This window comes from Hyposmocoma kahamanoa, unplaced genomic scaffold (genome assembly GCF_003589595.1).
Source record: "Hyposmocoma kahamanoa isolate Upper Pololo Valley unplaced genomic scaffold, ASM358959v1 88, whole genome shotgun sequence".
Taxonomy (NCBI): domain Eukaryota; kingdom Metazoa; phylum Arthropoda; class Insecta; order Lepidoptera; family Cosmopterigidae; genus Hyposmocoma; species Hyposmocoma kahamanoa.
Window position 1 is genome coordinate 731384 of NW_020654466.1, and position 20254 is coordinate 751637.

A 20254-nucleotide genomic window follows, 5' to 3' on the forward strand; every position below is an offset into this window, starting at 1 on the left:
TGCACCGTTTTCCTTTCCTAGTTTCCTCGAGTCATTGGTGAGTAAACAATGTAACGTTTTTACGTGCCGCAAAAGGTTGAGGGTTAGGTCAACGCTTCACGCTGCAGTAAATTAGGTGCACACAGCTTTGGCCTTTCAGTCGTGGCCTCGCCGCGGACGGGGCGATACGTGTAATTGACAATACTAATACTGAAGTACAGGCGTTTTTTACATTTATATATAATAGTAAACCATTTTCAACAATGCTCTGGGGGTGTTAAAGCTAAGTCAATAATACATAGTCTAGTGTGTGATAAATAAAATTTTTGAAAATATCGATAAGTTTACCGAGTGCGTGCCATCACTAAAACGACCCCACTCGCTTGGCCGGCAGTCCCCTCACGTCGCGCTTCAGTGTTAGTCCAACCGCGTTGAGGGACGTGTCGAAATGCGGCTCCTAACACTATTTGCGGTGTTTACCGTCTCATTAGCTGTAGACCTTACTGCCGTCGATGAGGCGAGAGATAAGTTCTATTCCACGGAGGAAACATTGTGGAAGAACGTCATAGATCCAACGTGGCAAGGAAGGACAGCGTTAGGAGGGGACATCGAATTGACAAAGGCGTTCGTAGCCTTTAACGATGTAATCGAAAGTATTCCACGTCCACCTCAGCCACCTTTGCCGTCTTGGCTATGGAAGCAAACGTCTGAAAAATTAAATATTATTGATGGATTTTACAAGCACTTTGTGGAGTTTGTGAAACGGCAAACCGTGGCAGGGGCTGTTCCAGCGCCGGTCAAGGAGTGGTTGGATGTGGCGGAGCAAGTGTTGTTAGATACTACACCGTCATCTGTTGCGCAGGCAGTGAGGAAGCTTGATGATTTACTATCACACGGGGACATGTTCCGCACGGCGTTGCAGGTAATCAAAATCGGAAGCTATTCATTGCCTGCCGGACACGCGATTCGTGTGACTAATCGTCGTGTTTGGACATCGATGCATGATGATATTTGTGACAAAGGACCGAGATCCGTTAGCCGGTGTCAGTGACCCAGTGTTTATATTAAACATTATTCTGTTATGGCAACATTGCAGTTTTCGGAAATTCGGTTTGGTTCAACTTACATTTCTGTAATTGGAACTAGTTAAGAGGCACAGTGCCTGACGGTTAACGTAACAGTCCTTGTTATTTATTCATTAAAGCGCTACTCGTTGTTAATTAGTGTTCATTTAGATATGAGAACAAATTATTTGAATTGGAGCATCACAACAATGTGCGAAATATAAATACTAATCTATAAATATCATTTTAAAAACACGCATAGAGATTATACATTTAAAACAATAACTGATATTACTTAGGTGGGTGATCGAGTTGTATAATTTATTTAAATTATGCGCAAGTTTAGTTTGCACGTCAATAACAAACAATTACCAGTGCCTATAGCAAATAGAACATTAATGTAATAATAACATTCATTTATTTAATTGTTTATAGAAAACCAACGAGCTTCGTCACAAATAAAAAAAATACACACATACAGCATATTTCTCGGGCTTAGAGTTCGAGAAAAAATAACAAACACGCGCACATAAAGAAGACAATACATTACCTACGTCACTAGAGGCTGGAAACATTTTCCAAGAACACCTTATTCAGCAATATCGCCAGTAACAAGTGCCTACCGTTTATAGTTACATCTTCATTGTCGTCATAACAAAACAACATCGTAAAATGCAATAATGTTTTTAAAAGCAGTAAGACATTTGCGATATCGTTCGGGATTTAAAGGCTCAGTGACTGACCTAATAATATATTAGACTATATTACGTACGTTGCTCCGATCCCAAAGGAAGTAATTAAAGTACTTGCGTTATGGAAATCGGCAACAACGACGATACCAAAAACATTAAGACCCGGGACCTCAAAGATTGATGTGCAAGCCATTCGACCAAGGCGATCGTCATAAATTATTTCGTCGACCTAAATTATCTTTGTTTACACGACAACATTTGAATTTGATCTTTGTGTTATAAATTATAACAAACTAATGGAGTTATTACATAAAAATGTATGAATATCACTGTAGTAAGTCATCATGATATTCAATGAAACGTATATTTCAAAAACTGCCTTGTTTAAAAACAAAACTAACGGCAGTGCTATCCAAATAACGTTCAAAATACAAACATTTTAATATCACACTCAATAAATAAAAGTGACGGAGAGTACGATTTTTGAAAAAAAATACAAAATATTTTTAAAAAATACTCGTATTCGTAAATCTTTTGTCATTGTGGTTGTTGGCACGCACGTTTTGTAAATATCAATTACTGAAAATGAGGCTATTTAATTATTTATTTTAATATCAATGGCTTTATTTTGATCAATTTCATAATTTCATAATAATGTAAATAAATTTATATAGATATTTTTTTGTGAAATTACTCCACTAGTTTGTTATAATTATTAATACAAAGATCGAACACTCAGAAAAAATTCCTTCGATCCGGCCGGAATCGAACCGACGTCTTTTAGCAAACCGTGCCAGACGTTATGCCAACTAGCGACCTCACGAATTTTTCGATGTGCTTGTTAGTCGGATCGTTGTGTCTGGTTTTTAACGACTGTTTAGCCGTAGCGTGATCTATGAGAAATTTATGAAAGTATTTCGTCATTATTTAACCATATTACGGCAATATTAGATTTAAAAAAAAAAACCTAATTCCTAGACATTTTGATGTGTATAGTTTACATTATTATTGAAGGTGTGTTATGTAAATTTCGAGAACGAAAGTCTTACGGCCAGGGTTTTCGGTACCATGAAAAAGAAATTTTTATTTATGATGATTGTTTATGGAAGATGGATGGCCAATGTAAACCAATGTAAAACCAATGTAAACTATTCAATCATATATTGATTGTTACTATTGTTCCATCATACAATTATAATAAACAATACAAGGGAATTTCCAGACCTCTTCAAGATATTCATTTAGCACAAAGTGGAAGTGAATCAATACTAAATGGAATTCTCTTCCCCAGGACCATCAAGACCTGTGCGAGTTCCAGCTGTCCCAGCATCAATTGATCTATGATATGTACAATACCATATCGTTGACTGAGATCAAAGGCTATGCTATGATGCAGTTTTCTTGGATGCTCCTCAGGATTTATGGAAAAGGTTAGTTTCAAAGTCGATGTTTTTCAGGTATTAAAGGCCAGCCATCTTTATTTTTGAAACGACTATGGTTGTCACCATAGTGTTGGTGATAGTTTTAAGTCGATGGTTATAGTTTCGTGACAGATCATTGCGGTTACAATTACAGCTATAATTGAGGCTATCAGTGCTATAGTGGTATAACTCACATTAACTTTTGTTTCTACAATATTACTTTAAATTATTAGTACCTATCTAAAATATGAAAAAACATTTAATTATCGAATTTTCTTTATACATGAAAATAGCACTAAAAAATAATTAAATTATTTGTAATATTGTTAATAAGAAAATTGAATGTGAGATACACCACTACTGCGCTTATAGCCTCAATTATAATACGTTAAATGTCAAAATCTCTAACTCTAAACTCGTATATAATATATTATATGATTGAACATAAACTGAACTCGGGAATTCGTCATTTAGCACCTGTAATGCCAACCGCTGGGTCACCGTGATCGTCGAAATAGTGTAAATTTTAACGGCGAACTTATTACAATATGAAATACCAAAATTATAAACTTATCAAGTAACATTAACTACGAACTATACAGCGGCATAGTAGCTTCAGTAACTTTCTACTCGGAGTGGCCTTCACTCTACAAATTGGATAAATCCAGTATCATAAGTAACTGTCAATACGTACAGAAACTAAGCCAACAGTCCCATCACGTCTCATGCGTCATGTAAAATTATAGGCACCACGACAGCCGCTGTAAATGTAGGTTAACCTAACAGTAATTAGTTATACCTAGGTATCACTAAGGCGTAGTAAAGCATTCTTGCTTAAGGACATTAGTAATGTTATCATAAATTCTTGAGTTGTTGGGATTAATGAGGCATGATTCTGTTGCATGATGCATTATTTGCTTCTGCGTTATGAATAATTGTTGAAAGAGTGATTTTACTTCTTAGTTCATAGCCAGTTCTTTGACCTTTCTATAGCTGTTCACTTTGATCTTCTTTTTTATTTGTTCACTATACGACATTCTGGGTGTCCATTTCTATCTTTTCCCTTCTATCCTCCCCTCAATTATCACTCTCACAAATTTGTCAATACGCAACAAATTTCCAAACATTTTTCCCTTTCTCCTCTCTATTGCATTCAAAAGACTTGTCTCCTCCCCAACCCTTTCCAAAATTTCCTTAATTGATGTCTTTTCAATCCATTTTATTTTTCAATTCGCCTTGAGGCATTAGTTGCAAAATCCCATGTGCCTGTGATATCACCAGCACCTCCACCATTTTTAACCGGCTTTAACAAAAGGAGGAGGTTCTCAATTTGACAGTATTATTTTTATGTATGTTACGCGATAACTCCGGAATTTGTAAACCGATTTGGATGATTCTTTTTTGTTGGAGAGAGGGCACCTCAGTAATGGTCCCATTTAATATTTGAAGAAAATATGCCACCTCTAAGGGTGGCAAACTAGGTGATGAATGACTCTTTAGGTCGGTTTTTTTTATTGTAATATAATTTATTTATTCGGTTAACAAAACTGGATACAATTCAAGTATAAACTAAAAGTATTTCATTAACATAGTGATGTATAAGAATGTGCTCGATGTGAACACAACATGCCAAATAAAATAAGTGTATAAACATTAAATAAGCCGAAACGCAGTAATGTTCACAGTATTCCTTTTTTATCATATCAATTGACGCAAAGATCTTTGGGGCACTGCCATTGCGCCCGCCACCCTGAGACATAATAACTTCAAAAGAAGCTGAGCAAAGCTAGCGCAATCAAAATGGCTATACTTCTTTTATACTTTGGCATATTCTTAGAAAAATATCGACTTTTTCTTTTAAGTTAATTTATTTCTATTTAAAAGGGAACAAAGGTAAATTAATCTGTAATTAACTAGCATTGATACATTAATCTTTTCACAAAGAAAACCCTAAACTAGGGCAATAACTACATACTTACGAGTCCATAACTATTAATTGTTTAGCTATAAATCAGGGTTATGTAAACTAACTGTTGATTAAAAACCGTATTGCAGACGCATAACGAAATGTGAACATTCTTCGACATGCAAACTTAACGATGTTTCCTATATTAAAGAGTTAATAATATTGTCACTAGAGATGTGTTGACAGAAGATAACTATTCCGTAATGACATGAGTTGAAATCATTTATTCTTATGGCTCATTAATGACAACCAATTGCGATTGCCGTCACATTGAAAGATGATAACAATAAGCGATTACGTTTCGTTAAAGTCACATTGTTATCGTAGCTTATTTAAAATGGTGAATTTTGTTGCAACAATCGCATGACGATAAATTTTTGATAAATATTACACAGTCACTTACTCTCTTCTAATCCCAATAGTAGATTGTACAACAAGTGCGTATAACGCGCCTTTTGCCAGAGACGTGTATATCCGACGAGGTGGATACTTAAGTCGAGGCTAAAATGGGTTTTATGAACGAGTTATACACTCTACTTTTCACTTCGATTGCGAGGAAATTAAATTACAAATAAACGATTATTTCATTAAAAATTAGACATATTAAATGTGATGGTTTTTTATTTTATGCACTAGAGCATAAAATGCTATTTTATGCAGCCTACACCCAGCATAAATACGAACTTTAAGAGCATGAGAAGTGAAAAGTAAATTAAGCAGTAGAGCTCCTTGTGAAAGAGTTCGTCCAGGGAAGTACTGCCACCTTCCCTATTTCTGCCGCCAATCAGTAAGGTCAGCATTATTGTGTTCCGGTTCGGAAGGGTAAGATTGCTGGTGAACGTAAAGACACATGGGACTTGTCAACTTATGTCTCAGGGTAACGGGCGCAGTGGCACTGCCCCTAAGATCTTTGCGATAAAAAGCTCTAAGTGGCACTGCAACTGTTATGGATAGGCGAGTTGCTTACCACTAGGCGCACGACTTGTTCGTCACTTGGTATTTACAATAAGTAACTAAAGCTCTTGTGTTAAGGAAGTCGGAAACAACGACGATAGCACAAACACCCAGGTCCGAGACAATATACAAAAGTTTGTTTTCTACGTTAACCCAGCAGGGGATCGGACCCGGGACTCGGCCACGGAGTCGTCAAATTATATATCTATCAATTAGTTCAGTTTAGTAGCTAGCTAATAGTTTCTTGTGTAAGAGTTCGTCCAGGGAAGTACTGCCACCTTACCTATTTTTGCCGCCAAGCAGTAATGCTCTGGTTTGGAAGAAATTACAGGCACATGGGACTTGTCAATATATGTTATGTAACTTACTTGTAAATGGCTCACGGTGACGGGCTTAGTGGCAGTGCCCTTCAGATGTTTGCGATTTAAAGCATTGATTTGTTTTTTTTTTACTTTTTTTTTATAATACTAAGTGACGGCACGAACAAGTCGTGTACCTACTGGAAAGCGACACTTCTGTCTGTAACAGTTGCAGTGCCCCACTCAGAGCTTTCAATCAGAAAGTTCTGCTAGGCACTGCCACTGCGCCCGACACGCTGAGACGGAAGTTGACAAGTCCCATGTGCCTGTAATTTCACCAAAAGTTTCTGAGTGGCACTACAACTGTTCTAGACAGGCATGTCGCTTTCCAGGCCAATAACTTGTTCGTCCCGTCACTCGGAATCATAAAAAAAAATTTGTTTGCTACAGCGTCGGCATTAATGTTACATTTTCTTGCTGAATATGAAACCGTTCTCTGTAACTTTTGCATTGCAATGATAAGTGTCCGTTTACACTTCGTTGTGTTAGCTTGTTGTATCATGTTCAGGTGTTAACATATTTGAGCAGTGACCTAACCGGAGATGGTTATCGGAACGCGTTCCCGCAGTAGCAAACACTCGATACAAAGGAAATTTTATTTTTAATTTTTAATAGTCGTTCCGTGAGTTCCATATGTATTAGATCATTTAGATTCTTATTTTGAACTTCCCTTGTTACCCGACCATGTAACACTGTACAGCCTAAAGGGCTTAGTGGATTTTGATATGACGTGTTGTTAGATTCGTCTTGATTGTGGAAGTGTCATAGGCTATAAAAAAATAATCAAAATAGTGTGAAGAGGGTTAATTTTTTTTATCTTTCCAGCAAAATATTTTTGAAGTGGGGTTTTTTTCCCATTTTTGTTAGGTATTTATATTGTTACAATTTGTTCTTTATGGCAACCCCTTTCAATACTACACGTTGTGTTCTTAAAAAAGGCACGATACACATTAAATTCCGTCGTCTAATAACGGACAATTCTTCATTTTTTCTATCTTAATTCTTTAATAAATGTTGACTTAATCCACTTGAAATTTTTGTTGTAAAATTGATTACGACTGTGTTTTCTATTAGAAATAGTTTATAATTATTTGATGATTTCAGTGATCAATTAATATTGCGGGCCCTATACGAAGTTTTCGTTATTCTGGTACTAGTAATACCGGGAATCTCCAATTCTGAGGCCCAATAATTGTTATCTGACACCACACTTGTTAAGAGTCGATACTATCTTAGTTCGAATACAAATTTTTCCCTTACCAATATGGTTAATTTTGCTTGTGTCGAGCGGGACACGGGCTTTATTTCGAGAATTTATTTTTTACAAACGCAATTAAATCCATTTGAAAAATGTATACAGTGTTCTATCTATTTAGTTCAGTTGATATAAAAAAATCATTGGTATATGCAATGTACCTATTGAATACAGCGGTTTTCTTGTAAAATTTCGAGGTAAGTTCGTGTGCTATCGTGAAAATCTTTAGGAATCGTGTTTTCACACCCTATACTAATCAATGTACATACTCTATTTTACATTCAACACTTTCACTATTATGCGAATTCAACCAAAGCCTGGAACTCTTAACGTCCATGCAATAAGATTATTACAAGGATTTAAAACATTTTGTGACCCGCTTAATGCTTTTCCGTGTCGACAAGTGTGTGTGAGTGCTGACAAATTAAATTTCAAATACAATGCCCTTAACCTTTTGTTACGTAAAATGGACATATACGGTAATGAGCAGTTTTATATATGTAACCCTGAACTGATTTAGGTGTCTGGAGAATCGTTCGTGATCGTGATTGAAAACAATTCTTGGAATCGGTTTGCCGTCTTAGTAAACAGAATGTTGACGTAACAAAAAAATTACGTAGTTTTTACATTTGTTAGCCTATACTCGAGACTAATCGAAAAAAATGTTATAAATGGTATACATTATTTATTACTAAAAGTTTCATATTTAAAACATTGTTTTAGCTGCAATGAAGTTTTATAAAAACAACCCACGGGAGATTATTTCTATGGCCTACATTTATTTCTCCGTGAGTGTTTTGGGCATATTTTGTTGTTATATATTTGTGCGTTCATGCTACCCGCAAATCAGGGTTTCCCTAGTGCGGGGCTATAAGTGTGTGCGTAATTATGAAAAAATAAATGTATTTTCTTTCTTTTTCCTGAAGTCACTAACTAGTATACAGTTTTAATTATATTTCTACGCTTAAAATGTAATTTTAATTTCTAGGAAACTTTACCCAAGAAGCGAGTCTGACAAGACAGAGGTACACGGAAAGGACAGCCCAGACCGCGACAGCCGCTAGGTCTGCTTTGTTCATGGCCAAGAGAGATCTATATAGATGCGATCCGGCGATTCACCAAGAAGGTAAGCTCTTTTATACGATTTTAATGAGATCGAGATTGAATCTCATCATAAAAATTTCAATTTAAGGTTTTCTTAAATAATATAATAATATTCAATATATTATAATATTTCAAACAACATTAAACAGTTTGACGACTCCAAAACACACTCTGTTACATTATACAACCTTAATTTCAAAGATCAGATCGTAATGAACTTGTAATAACGCCTTAGGTTTATTACGTTACTTACATTCGCAGCTTAAAATTTAAATTTTTATAACGTGTAAATGACGACTGCACAATTTTCCAAATATCTTTCGTAAGTTAGTAAAATAAACAAAAGAAAAAATAAAGTAAAATTTTCAAGCGACGACAGTCAATTTATTCCAATTTTATTGCGCGCGTCGCGACTATCATGTGTAGCCATGCTAAGGGGGCTGGTTTCAGTTTTCTGGGTATTGCCCCAGAGTGAAACCCGTTGCTCTGATACTAATAATACAGGGAATTTCCTGATTTGAGGCCAGGTAATTGCTGTAGGTATCTAGCACTATTTCACCGCAATAGGTGATCATGAAGACAGTGTGGGTCGAACTAACTGGTATTATTTTTTTGTTTCCCTCATTTCAGCTTTTTTTTATCTAATACCAAGTGACGGGACGAACACTTCGTGCATCTGGTGGTAAGCGACACGCCTGTTCATAACAGGTGCAATGCCACTCAGAGCTTTAAATCACAAAGATTTGAGGGGCATTGCCACTGCGCATGTCACCCTGAGACATAAGTTGACAAGTAACATGTGCCAGTAATTTCACCAGGTTTATCCTTCAAAACCGGAACGCAGAAATAGGTAAAGTAGTACTACCCTGGACGAATTCTTTAACAAGGAGTTCTACCGCTACTAAAGTTTATTTGACTGGTTTTAACTTTTTGGGCCGAATGTCACTAATGAAATAGAAACTCAATCAGGATGAAAGAAAAAATTCTATATGACCGCAAAATATCAAAGGTTCAAGCCTTTCAAAAGTGACTTCTACTTCTTCCAGGAGAGACGTATGCACAAATAACACGCCTACTCCAAGGTTATATAGAAAACGAGGTCGATATGAACACAGAGGCCACGTGCCGGGACAACTGCGCGTATTACACACTAGCTGAGAGCCACGACTGCTTCAAAGACCAATATTGCTCGAAACAGAAGCGGTGCATGGGGCGGATCATTGACTGCAACTATATCGATTCAGACATGTGGGTTTGTCCTGCGGTAAGTATTATTTTATTGAAATTCATAATTAATTTAACTACAGTGCATCTCATTTATTAACTGCCTCAGTGGCCGAACATTTATTTCTCTCGTGAGTTTGGGTGTAATTTGTGGTTTGCTATGTGTGTGTCCATGGCACCCGTGACACTGGGTTTTCCCTAGTGCGGGGCTATTGAGTGTGTGCGTTATTATTATTGCCGAGGCCGGATTTGGGAGATTTCATTATAGTTCCTAAACTAAATAAAATATAGACGGCGTTGTAATTTTACTCGTCATACAAATGGATCGAGTATATAATATACTCGATGTACAAATGCATGCCCACTATTATTATGGCGCAGTCTATGGATAAACTAAATTCTAATCTTCCCCTTTTCTTGCTGAGTGCGTTTGAGCACTGCATCCCATTCGTATTCACTCCGAATGCGAGCATTTACAAATCTAGAAAACTCGGACGTCGCTTTCGGATGTCGCTTGTGCACTAAGTCCTATTCGAATCCCAGAAAATACGAATAACGCTTGTACTCCTACGAATAAAATGATCCTTGACATTTCGGACCGTCATTTCTCGGATTCGGAAATGGTACGAATCGGACGTAGTGCACAAATCGCACATGACAACTAACATAGTATTATCTCATAATGGCTTTAACTTATATTAATATTACGTATTTAGTTTCAAAGCGACAGAATTGTCTGTCACTTTGAAATTAAACCGTATACGAATGACTCATCAATATAGCGATATTTTTGAGAAAAATTATTAATATAACGCAACTTTGAGATAAAATATAACATGACGCCATTTTTGGGATATACAGATGCAATTTCGTTATGAATTAAAAAAGGATGCGACATTCAATTTGAGCGTTGTAAATATTTTTTAAATTGGCACAATTTTCAAACCTGGCATAGACACAAGTTTATTTAACCGACTTCAAAAAAGGAGGGGTTATCAATTTGACAGTATTATTTTTGTGTGAATGTTACGCGATTATTAGCGTGAGCATTACTGCGTTCCGGTTTTGAAGGGTAGGGGTGCTGGTGAAATTAGAGGCACGTGGGACCTGTCAACTTATGTCTCAGTGTGACGAGCGCAGTGGCAGAACCCCTCCGATCTTTGCGTTTTAGAGCTGTGAGGAACTGTTATGGACAGGTGTGTCGCTTACCACCAGGCTCACGGCTTGATCTACCCGTCACTTGATATTATAAAAAATCCTTTAGTACACGCTCGTCCGTGACTTGGCCTTTATTTTGGACGTCCTCAATTTGGTCGTGGCAAATTCGCCTTGGTCGTCCCTTACCAACCTGCCACCTCGCACTAATTTAAGTTTGTATTGTTTAATACAAAGAATTTGACATTGTCTACTGATGAAAAACTATAGCTATATGTAGGTACGGAAGTAAAACAACAATTATGTGATACAAGTTGGTGCTACTTTTTTGTTCATAAAAACAATGATAACCCGATAGTTACAGAGCACAATGTCCCCAAAAACACGCTAATTTATGACAGTTACGCACGCGAATTTTAAAAATAACTAATCAAGCGCGAAAGGCGGAAATGCTATTCCATTAATCCATTGCTATGTTTATGGTATTGGTGTTCTACAAATATAGTTGAATGGATTCAAATAACATGGCCATAACACCTAAAATATATTTTTTTAATTTTTAACTTTAAAAAAAAATGGTTTTTTTTTTCATTTAAAAATATTTCATTTCCTATGTCTAACAATCGCGAAAACCTAAGAACTCGATAAACTTTTTTAAGATAAAAATTTTTATACTTGTACCTTGAATTTAAATTTTGTCATTATTAGGTTTCATTATTTTCTTTCAATTGTAAAATTATATCTTTGTTGTCATTATGGGAGCATTTCTGAAGGAAAGTATTTATGATTCTCGCCTCACTCGTGGCCTTAACGATACATTTTGAATTAGTAAATGGGGGAGGAGGAACAATCCCTGGCAATGGCACGGCCGGCCAGGGTCAGGGACAGGTTCAACCAGCGAACGATACATTCCGTATAGATCCCTCAAGTGTTTAGCAAGATTGTTGCAAATAACCCGTTTGGGAATAAATTTAATTGAGATATATTTCAATGGAGGACACAATCCATATGTCAGTGGTCTCATGCGTGAGATAGAAACATTATTGTTAAAATAAATATTTTAATCAGATACCATATACGTGTAGTCTGTGGGAACTGTATCAAGCATACAATGCCATCCGCGTTCAATATAATGATGTATTTAGAGCCACGTTTAATTTGCCAAGAGACTGAAATCTGAAATGTTTTTTAGCACGTCCAGACGAGTTTGTTGCTGTGCATTATTAATACATTACTAATAGCACTACAGCTGCTACAGCTCGCAGTTGCGACTTGTCCATACTGCAACATTGGGTTTCAATTATTAATAATTAAGTATACGTATGTAAGAAGTTATATGTAATATTGCAATTCTATGGATTTGTTTGTCTGAAATAATTTTATAATTTTTATTATTATTAAATTTACAGAGCATGAGTAGCCATCGCCGATACGAGTGGATCGAATACGAGAATGGGCGCACTCTCGGGCAAGTGGGGCACTGCAGGCGCGGAACAACCAAGGTGAGAATGATTTCGTTAATCAGGATGTTAGCCCGAACGCAATTCTGCATTCGCATATTACAATGTTTTGAGTTTAGCTATTGAAAAATGTGTTCCTCTCCAGGCCTATTAACTATAGCAACTTTTTGTGTTACAACGGTTTTAAATGGGTAAAGTACCATGAAATTAAAACAAAAGATAATATAAAAAGTAGACAATATTATTTATATATAAAAAGCTATATTTCGTAAATATATTACACATTTTTTTTAGCATTGGACATAAGAGAATTTTGGGTCTTTTATCGGGTACCATTTCATTCCCTCATTTTGAAAGCAAAGCAATTCAATAAAAACCTTCACCTTCTTTGTAATTATTATGGTTTGTTCGTAGCATAATTAGCAACTTTTTTTATATAAAAAAGTAAGTGCGCATTTGACCTCCATTTCACCCGATGGAAAGTGATGATGGAGCTTGGACATCTAAACAATGCTTATTCACTCTCACTTTGAAAATACCCAAGTTACAGGGTTCGGGGAGTAAGTCTGCAGGCAGGGAATTCCACCCCTTAGCCGTTCGCCAAACAAATGCGGAAGCGGAATTTAATCTATTTGAAATACTTGTAATATAAAAAACTTAAAGATACAACAGAGATTTCAAACACTAAAACGAAACTTAAAAAAACATATGATCAGGTCATTTGTCATAAATTCTCACGATGTTTTCCTTTGATGTTGTCTGAAAAAACAGGTTTACACGATCACTGTTTGTTTGTTATAGCTTTTGTAATTAAAAAAAAAATCTAGGATGAGCGATGTAGTTTGTAGGAGGCCTCTGCTCTCGGGAGTAGACAGTTTCACTTTTGAAACTGTACTAAATATTTGTACCCGACGTATTTTCGTTATAGTTACATGTATAAAATGGTCAGACACACGATTAGCGGAATGTTTGCTTGCCCAGTTATAAAAAAATATAGATACGGTATTTAGTGAAACATAATCTATAAGTTCGACAACCCTTCCTTTTATGTACTGCGTAGATATATTTATTTATTTGGAACGGGTCCGGATTTGTACATAATATAATGGTAAGTTAAATGTGGACAAAACTCGCCCCCTGTAGTAGCCGTATTTAGTTATTTTAATTAAAAATCCAGACTATATCCCCACTATTTTTCCAGCTTATCTCATGCAATAGCGTTAGTCTTGGGGTCATCACATAAATACATTCAATATTTATAAACATTGCTTTTATAATAACTAAAAATTAAACCGTTTTGTTGACTTCATCGCAATTGTAACGATAACATTATTATGGGAATATGAACCTAATGATAAACAATAACAAAGAATGAGAAAAATATGACTAACTTGTATTCGATATGAAAAATTACCGTACGTTTTTTAAGATTTATTTTGTCAGTGACATACATACATATATGTATGGGCGTCTCATGGCTATGAGGGAAAGTACTTTAAATATTGTAGACAGGACATTTTGAAGACATTGCATTATTTTTAAAAGTAAGTGATATCGCACTATAGGACGTTCTATATAGCTGTTCGTAGAATAAGTAAGGAGAGCTGGTATTATTTGTTTTAATCAAAAAATTAAGTGCGCATTAGACTTCCATCTCACTTGATGGAAAGTGACGATGAGGTCGAACATGGAGAATGCACACCTAAATAATGTCTAGTTCATTTAAGAAATTCATAAACATAGAAAAAGCAAGACTGAAGTCTTGAGATTCTGCAGGTGGACTCGTGGTGGCGTTGGCTGTTCTGGCACTGTTCGTACTGCATGTGCCTCTGCGACGACGCAAGCTTCGACTCAGATCGCTACTTCAGTCTTTGGGACTCAACATCTGACGTCAGGAATAACAAGTTAGTCCCTGACGTTTGGGACATCCGCACACACTGTTTAAGCTTGATAGTGATTTCAAAGACTTAGTTCTGTTAGGGTTTTCGTGTCTTGCGACTGCTTTTTACTGCTAAATTGCAGGTTTAATGTATGGTTTATGAAATCCTGGTCCAAATGAAAGAATAAGACTTTTTAACATGCCATTTTCATTTGAAGGTCGACTCCTGGTGGAGATGGAATCTCCTCCATTGTTCCTACTGCATGTGCCTATGTGAGGACCAGGTCAACGAATCTGACCGCTTCTTCAGCATGAAAGAGATTGTAGCAGATATGTCCACGAACAAGTCAGTATAATGATATGACTGACCAGGGGGTCAGGATTTCGGAGACTATTAGAACTTCCTTGACCTCTTTGACATTCTTTTAGTTTAACACATAGACATAAAATCGACGATTAACTTTGCCTTTTACAAGCTTTTATTTTCTGCTTTAGGAGCTTTTATAAGGACTAACTTTTTGCATGACTTTGACAGGCAAGTGCAGTCCTGGGTCTTTGGCTGAAACTTGGTAGAATCTTCTAGAATTAGGCCTCATTTTATTCGGAACTTCTGTACATAACATAACTGTCGACTTGAATTGGGAGTTTTTACCGATTGTAACATTAAACAAATTTATTTGCGGGATATTTTAGGAACACCGATGTAATCTATTTGTAACAAGTAAATTACTGCATGGGTGTGCGGGTGTCCAGATTAATAATCAGTTACATTTATTCATATTATTAATTTATCTCATTGGAATTTCTCAGGGTTGTAACAGGAATTCGTCTAGTGAAAATGGGAAGAGTCTTCCATTTGCAGATTTCTGAAGGTACTCTTAAGGAAAGGGGGCATGTCACACCTGGTCGTTGGGTTCCTGTGCAGAAGTTCGACCCCAATGACAAGGACATCAAACAAGACGTCGACTACCATACTTTGACATACGAAAAGAGAGCAATAGATTTGGACGAACTGGATTCCCCTACTGGAAGCATAATGACTGGTGTCAGGTAATATTGACTTGCGCACGTTATCGCATAGATAAAAAATCAGGGTTTTTTTGTTGGGATTCATCGTTACGACACCAAATCAAATTTTGCTATTGGCACACTATGTATCCTGCTCCGATTACTTTTCCTATAACTCAAAGGTTGTCTGGAAGAGATCGCTCCTAGTGATAAGGCCGCCTTCGCCCACATTAGTTTTAAACTGTCTATGTACTGTTTTTGCTCCTGTGTGTTAGCAATAAAGCGTATATCTATAATAATAATAACGTACACACTCAACATAGCACCGCACTAGGGAAACCCTGTGTCGCGGGTGCCATGGACACACACGTAGACAACCACAAATTACACCCAAACTCACGAGAGAAATAAATGTAGGCCATACAAATATTTCTCCCGACCCGGGAATCGAACCTGGGACCTCTGCATGGCAGTCCAGCATGGTAACCGTTCGGCCATGGAGGCAGTTAAATTAAATATCTATATATCTATAAAAATAAAGCCAAAGGCAATTTATCAATGTAATTTGGTTTTTCAGACTCCGAATGCTCGGTCCTCACTTGCACTTCGAGATCAGATCCACGCCATTTAACTACACTACAGGCAGGTTAGCAGCCGATAGAAGCGTATGGATAAGCAATGATAACACTGATGGCGCACCTGAGAAGCCCAGGTGAACTTCTTTTTTAATTCAACTCTTCTTTAGTGCTCTTCACATCTATAGTCTGTCTTCTTTGAATACGAAGTAAAATGACAGTTAATTGCGTAAGTGTTGCCTACTTGCGAGCAACTAGCGATTGCAGTCGATTAATATTTTATCGACTATCGACTGAATATTGGTCATGCTTAAAGAATAAATAGCCGTATTTGTTTCATTTGAATTGTCACTTTTTGTAAGTTCATACATACTCCGTATTTAGAACTATGTTTCTAAAAAATACAAAGAGGAGACATATTTTAAAGTTTAATAGGTTTTTCATTTTAATACACTATATATAATCAAACCCGGCTATTCTTAAAAAATAAATAGGCCAACTGTCAAAATAGAAAAAAGGCAATAACGCAATTGGTAACCATTAGCATCGTAACATTCACAATGCAGTAATTTTTGGCAATTTTTTTTCTTTTTTCACAAATTATCGATGAAACTATCGACAACAACTACATAACTATTTAGAATTTGTAAAAACTGGTAACCCTACAAATGTCATTTTACTCCGTCTTCAAAATAGACAGGCTATAAATCCAATTACAATTTTATGTAAACGAGTTGCAACCAAAACAGAGCTTTCATTAGAGGTTAGAAGGTTTAGAGGTTATTATTTAGTGTACACTCTTATTACCTTAAATTAGCACTTATATTAGCTTGGTGCAGCAAGCGAACAGCTAGCCAGGTGAATACTGAAAATCAGCAATGCTGAGTTTTCTTGTCCACGTCACTCAATTGTTTTTTCTATTCGTTTTTTAAATATTGTGTTCTTTGTGTTCTTTATGTTTTGTGGAGAAATAAATACCTTATTATTTTTAACCGACTTCAAAAAAGGAGGTTCTCAATTCGACTGTATGTTTTTTTTTTGTATGTATGTTACGCGATAACTCCGATATTTGTGAACCGATTTTAATGATTCTTTTTTTGGTGGAAAGAGGGTAATTCCATAGTGGTCCCATTTTATTTTGAAGAAAACCAACCACCTCAAAAGGTGGCTGTTCACGCATGAAGATTCGTTTTTATAAATAGCGCCTGACTATAATTTAGGAGCAATTACTTTTAGCAATTATTTAGTTGATTTTGCTATTTCTCCGATTCAAGGCGTTTTTCTCTCGATATACTTTGAGTAGTGTCGTAGTGAGAACCTATTTTTATTATCTCCAGTATCAAGTCCTGTATAGTGGCGAACTAGGGGATATTTCAATGAAACTTAGCAAATAGATGTAATTCCACGTACGTTTGAGATCGGTTTTTTTAGTACTCTGTACTGAGATTATTATTCATTCCAAGGTATTAGAACTCAATTTGACTTAGAGAAGTTTTATAATAAACCACTCCGTTATATTTTCAGGAAGAAGCTAGAATTGTACAAGCCGGATATCCCAACGCGATACCGCAGCGTATCGTTGCCAGTGGACTCCAACCACGACCAGTACTTGGAGTTTACACATAGCGACTTTGAGGCTGATGCGGCTCAGAGCACTGTGCCTTTCATTGATATACAACCTGTACAGCCCATGAAGGGTGAGATTCGCTTTTTTTTAACAGGTTGCTGGTTTTTTGGCCTGCAAATCCAGTATGACAGAGACATGTGAAATTATGATAGCTACTATGACCGTTTTTTTGTTTACTAACTACAGTTCGGGACTGATTCTGTTGACACAATAATTTATTTCAGTAACTATCGGATAGTCTGTATTAATTATACGACGTAACTAGTTTCTGACTAGCTCAATCAGCCGGGACCGTATTAGGTCCCATGTCTGTAAAGAACCCAACACGTTGGTTTGTTAAAAAAAAACAACAAATATACGCGATTTAAATCCGAAAAAACATGTATGTATGTTTTTGGAAAGAGGCTATTGGTCCCATTTAAATTTGAAGAAATTATTCAACCTGTAAGTGTGTCAACTAGGGGATGAAAGCCGACTTCAATAAAATTTGGCAAATAGATATAATTCTACGAACTTTTGAGGTCAGTTTTTTTTTATAAAAAAGTTGTAATTTTCTCCGATACGTTTGTGTATAAATTGTTAAACACGCGATTAGGGTTCGTTGGACCTAATATTTTCTCGAGCATTACAGCCCTCGAGGAGAAGTATTAAAAAGATGTATGTATATGGGAATATCGGTAATTATTTCCAGGCGCGTCCCTACTAAGCGGCGCAGGCATAATCCACCGCGGCGTGACGGGCTCGGGCGGCTTCGTGGCCGTGAAAGTGTTGACGTACGACTACTCGCGCCACGTGCGCGCGGACCCCCCGCCAACGACCTTCGACGAGGACGGCGAAACGACAGAGTTCGTCCCTGTAGTCAACTAAGTAGTTCTAAACCATTTTTATACTCAATCTTTTGTAAGTTAAATATAAAATTTCGTAAATAAACATTTTTAAAGTACCTCGTTTGTTTCCATTGGACCTACCACGCTTCGTACCCAGAAAGAGATCACATATGGCATGATGTCACTTATTCCCGGGGACGAAGGTTTTCAATTTTCTTTTTTTTTCTTTCGTAAGCCGTAAACCAACACACTATGAACCCCGTTTTCTTGAAGTGTGACGTAACATATGGCGGGTAAAACTAGGACTCACCTGGACCCTGAGCGGGTGTACAGCCAGCAACGCAAGTAGATCAGCCGGTGGTAGAACGTCGGCGGCTTTGATGCCCATGCTGCGCACCCCGGCGCACAGGAACGCGGCCAAGTATCGGTGCAAGGGGAAGTGGAATGAGGCGTGCATTATTTCCGTCTGTTGAACAGAAGTTTCGCGTTCAGACTTTGACATAATAAAACAGACAGTCTATAAGATATGCTGTGGCCGAAGCATGGCAGCATATCAATGTTTGATAAACCTCCCCGCGACATATTTATTTCAATTGATAAAGCTATGTTGCCATTATTATTTTTTTTATGGAGAATACTGAATCGGTAAGATACCGCAGTACTTATTCCTTTATTTATTTATTTGGTAATTAACTATTGTTATACATTTTGAAGACCAAGGATAACGATATGAAATTGCGTATATTTGTCATTTAATCATCGCCGCGAAAACGACGGCACAAAAGGTTTTTGTAGTTTCAGTTTTTACATTATATTAGTTATTAATTACGTGTTTCTGATTACTATCATGTATTTAAAAAATGTTTTCTCACCTTCTTCTAATAATTTATATGTATCAATTTATTGGTTTTTATTATTTATTTTTATTTCGTTTGTCAGGCTCAATTTTTACGTTGACGAAATTGCTGTGCACAGCCGTCAAAATGTTTTAATATAGCTGTGACTATGCGGCCATGTTTGGCACGGCGGTAGGTATTCTTTTGCAACCATTGGGCGTGGCGCTCGCCATGTTAGCTATTGTGGTAAAGTTTTTAAATGGCGGTTTATCATTCCTGAGAAAGAAAGAAGAAATAAAGAAAATACATTTATTTGTTTACCACAATGACACCCACAAAAGACAAAAGACAAAAAAAAAGACATACGATATACATAGAACATATAGTAGCTTTATCGCGCCGGAATGCTACGAGGGCTAATTTGCCATTGTTTATAATAGGCTAAGTAAATTATAGAGGTGTAGACATACTAGTTTTACAGCTCGGAAATGTAAGAAAAACTTTATACCACAGGGTGTTGACCAACGATTCGGGGGGAAATATATCTTAACCTCACAAAATGGACCCCTTTAGGTAACCGAAAACGTGGAAGAGACTCACCCGCTCCATGTGCGGCGCGGTGAAGTGCACGGCGTCCAGCCAGTCCTGCAGGTAGGTGAGCGCGGCGGCGATGATGCGGCGCGCCAGCGGCGCGTGCGGCGGCTCCGTCAGGTGGCTCAGCACCGACCACATGGGGTAGGCCGCCGCCTCCAGCTCGCACGAGAACGCCGCGTAGTACGACGACGGCTCGAACTCGATGTGCCCGCCCACCTCGCGCACGTTCACGTTCATGCCTGCGACGGGAGGAGGAGCTGTGAATCGCTAAGGTT

General features: G+C 37.1%; 2 protein-coding genes across 4 annotated transcripts in view; one reads left to right on the forward strand and one right to left on the reverse strand.

Annotated features, from left to right (window-relative positions):
- LOC113236030 overlaps window positions 1–18658 on the forward strand; it is a 37906-nt gene extending 19248 nt beyond the window's left edge. Inside the window, exons 1-10 of one of the 3 annotated variants that reach the window (XM_026471969.1) lie at window positions 361–901; window positions 3027–3165; window positions 8679–8816; window positions 9841–10058; window positions 12583–12675; window positions 14410–14537; window positions 15323–15562; window positions 16098–16232; window positions 17620–17792; window positions 18414–18658. In XM_026471969.1, the coding sequence (XP_026327754.1) occupies window positions 428–901; window positions 3027–3165; window positions 8679–8816; window positions 9841–10058; window positions 12583–12675; window positions 14410–14537; window positions 15323–15562; window positions 16098–16232; window positions 17620–17792; window positions 18414–18589 (1914 nt within the window). In that variant the 5' untranslated portion in view covers window positions 361–427 and the 3' untranslated portion in view covers window positions 18590–18658. Of the gene's footprint in view, window positions 1–360; window positions 902–3026; window positions 3166–8678; window positions 8817–9840; window positions 10059–12582; window positions 12676–14409; window positions 14538–14730; window positions 14859–15322; window positions 15563–16097; window positions 16233–17619; window positions 17793–18413 lie in introns of those variants that run through there. The other 2 variants (XM_026471967.1, XM_026471968.1) reach the window with 2 other exon arrangements.
- Window positions 1–20254, reverse strand: part of LOC113235863 (E3 ubiquitin-protein ligase Ubr3) — a gene marked incomplete at its 3' end in the record, with an annotated part of 142898 nt that overhangs the window by 41946 nt on the left and 80698 nt on the right. The window contains exons 8-9 of the mRNA XM_026471786.1: window positions 19986–20218; window positions 18860–19015 (exon numbers count right to left, since the gene is read on the reverse strand). Of these exons, the coding sequence (XP_026327571.1) occupies window positions 18860–19015; window positions 19986–20218 (389 nt within the window). The remainder of the gene's footprint in view (window positions 1–18859; window positions 19016–19985; window positions 20219–20254) is intronic.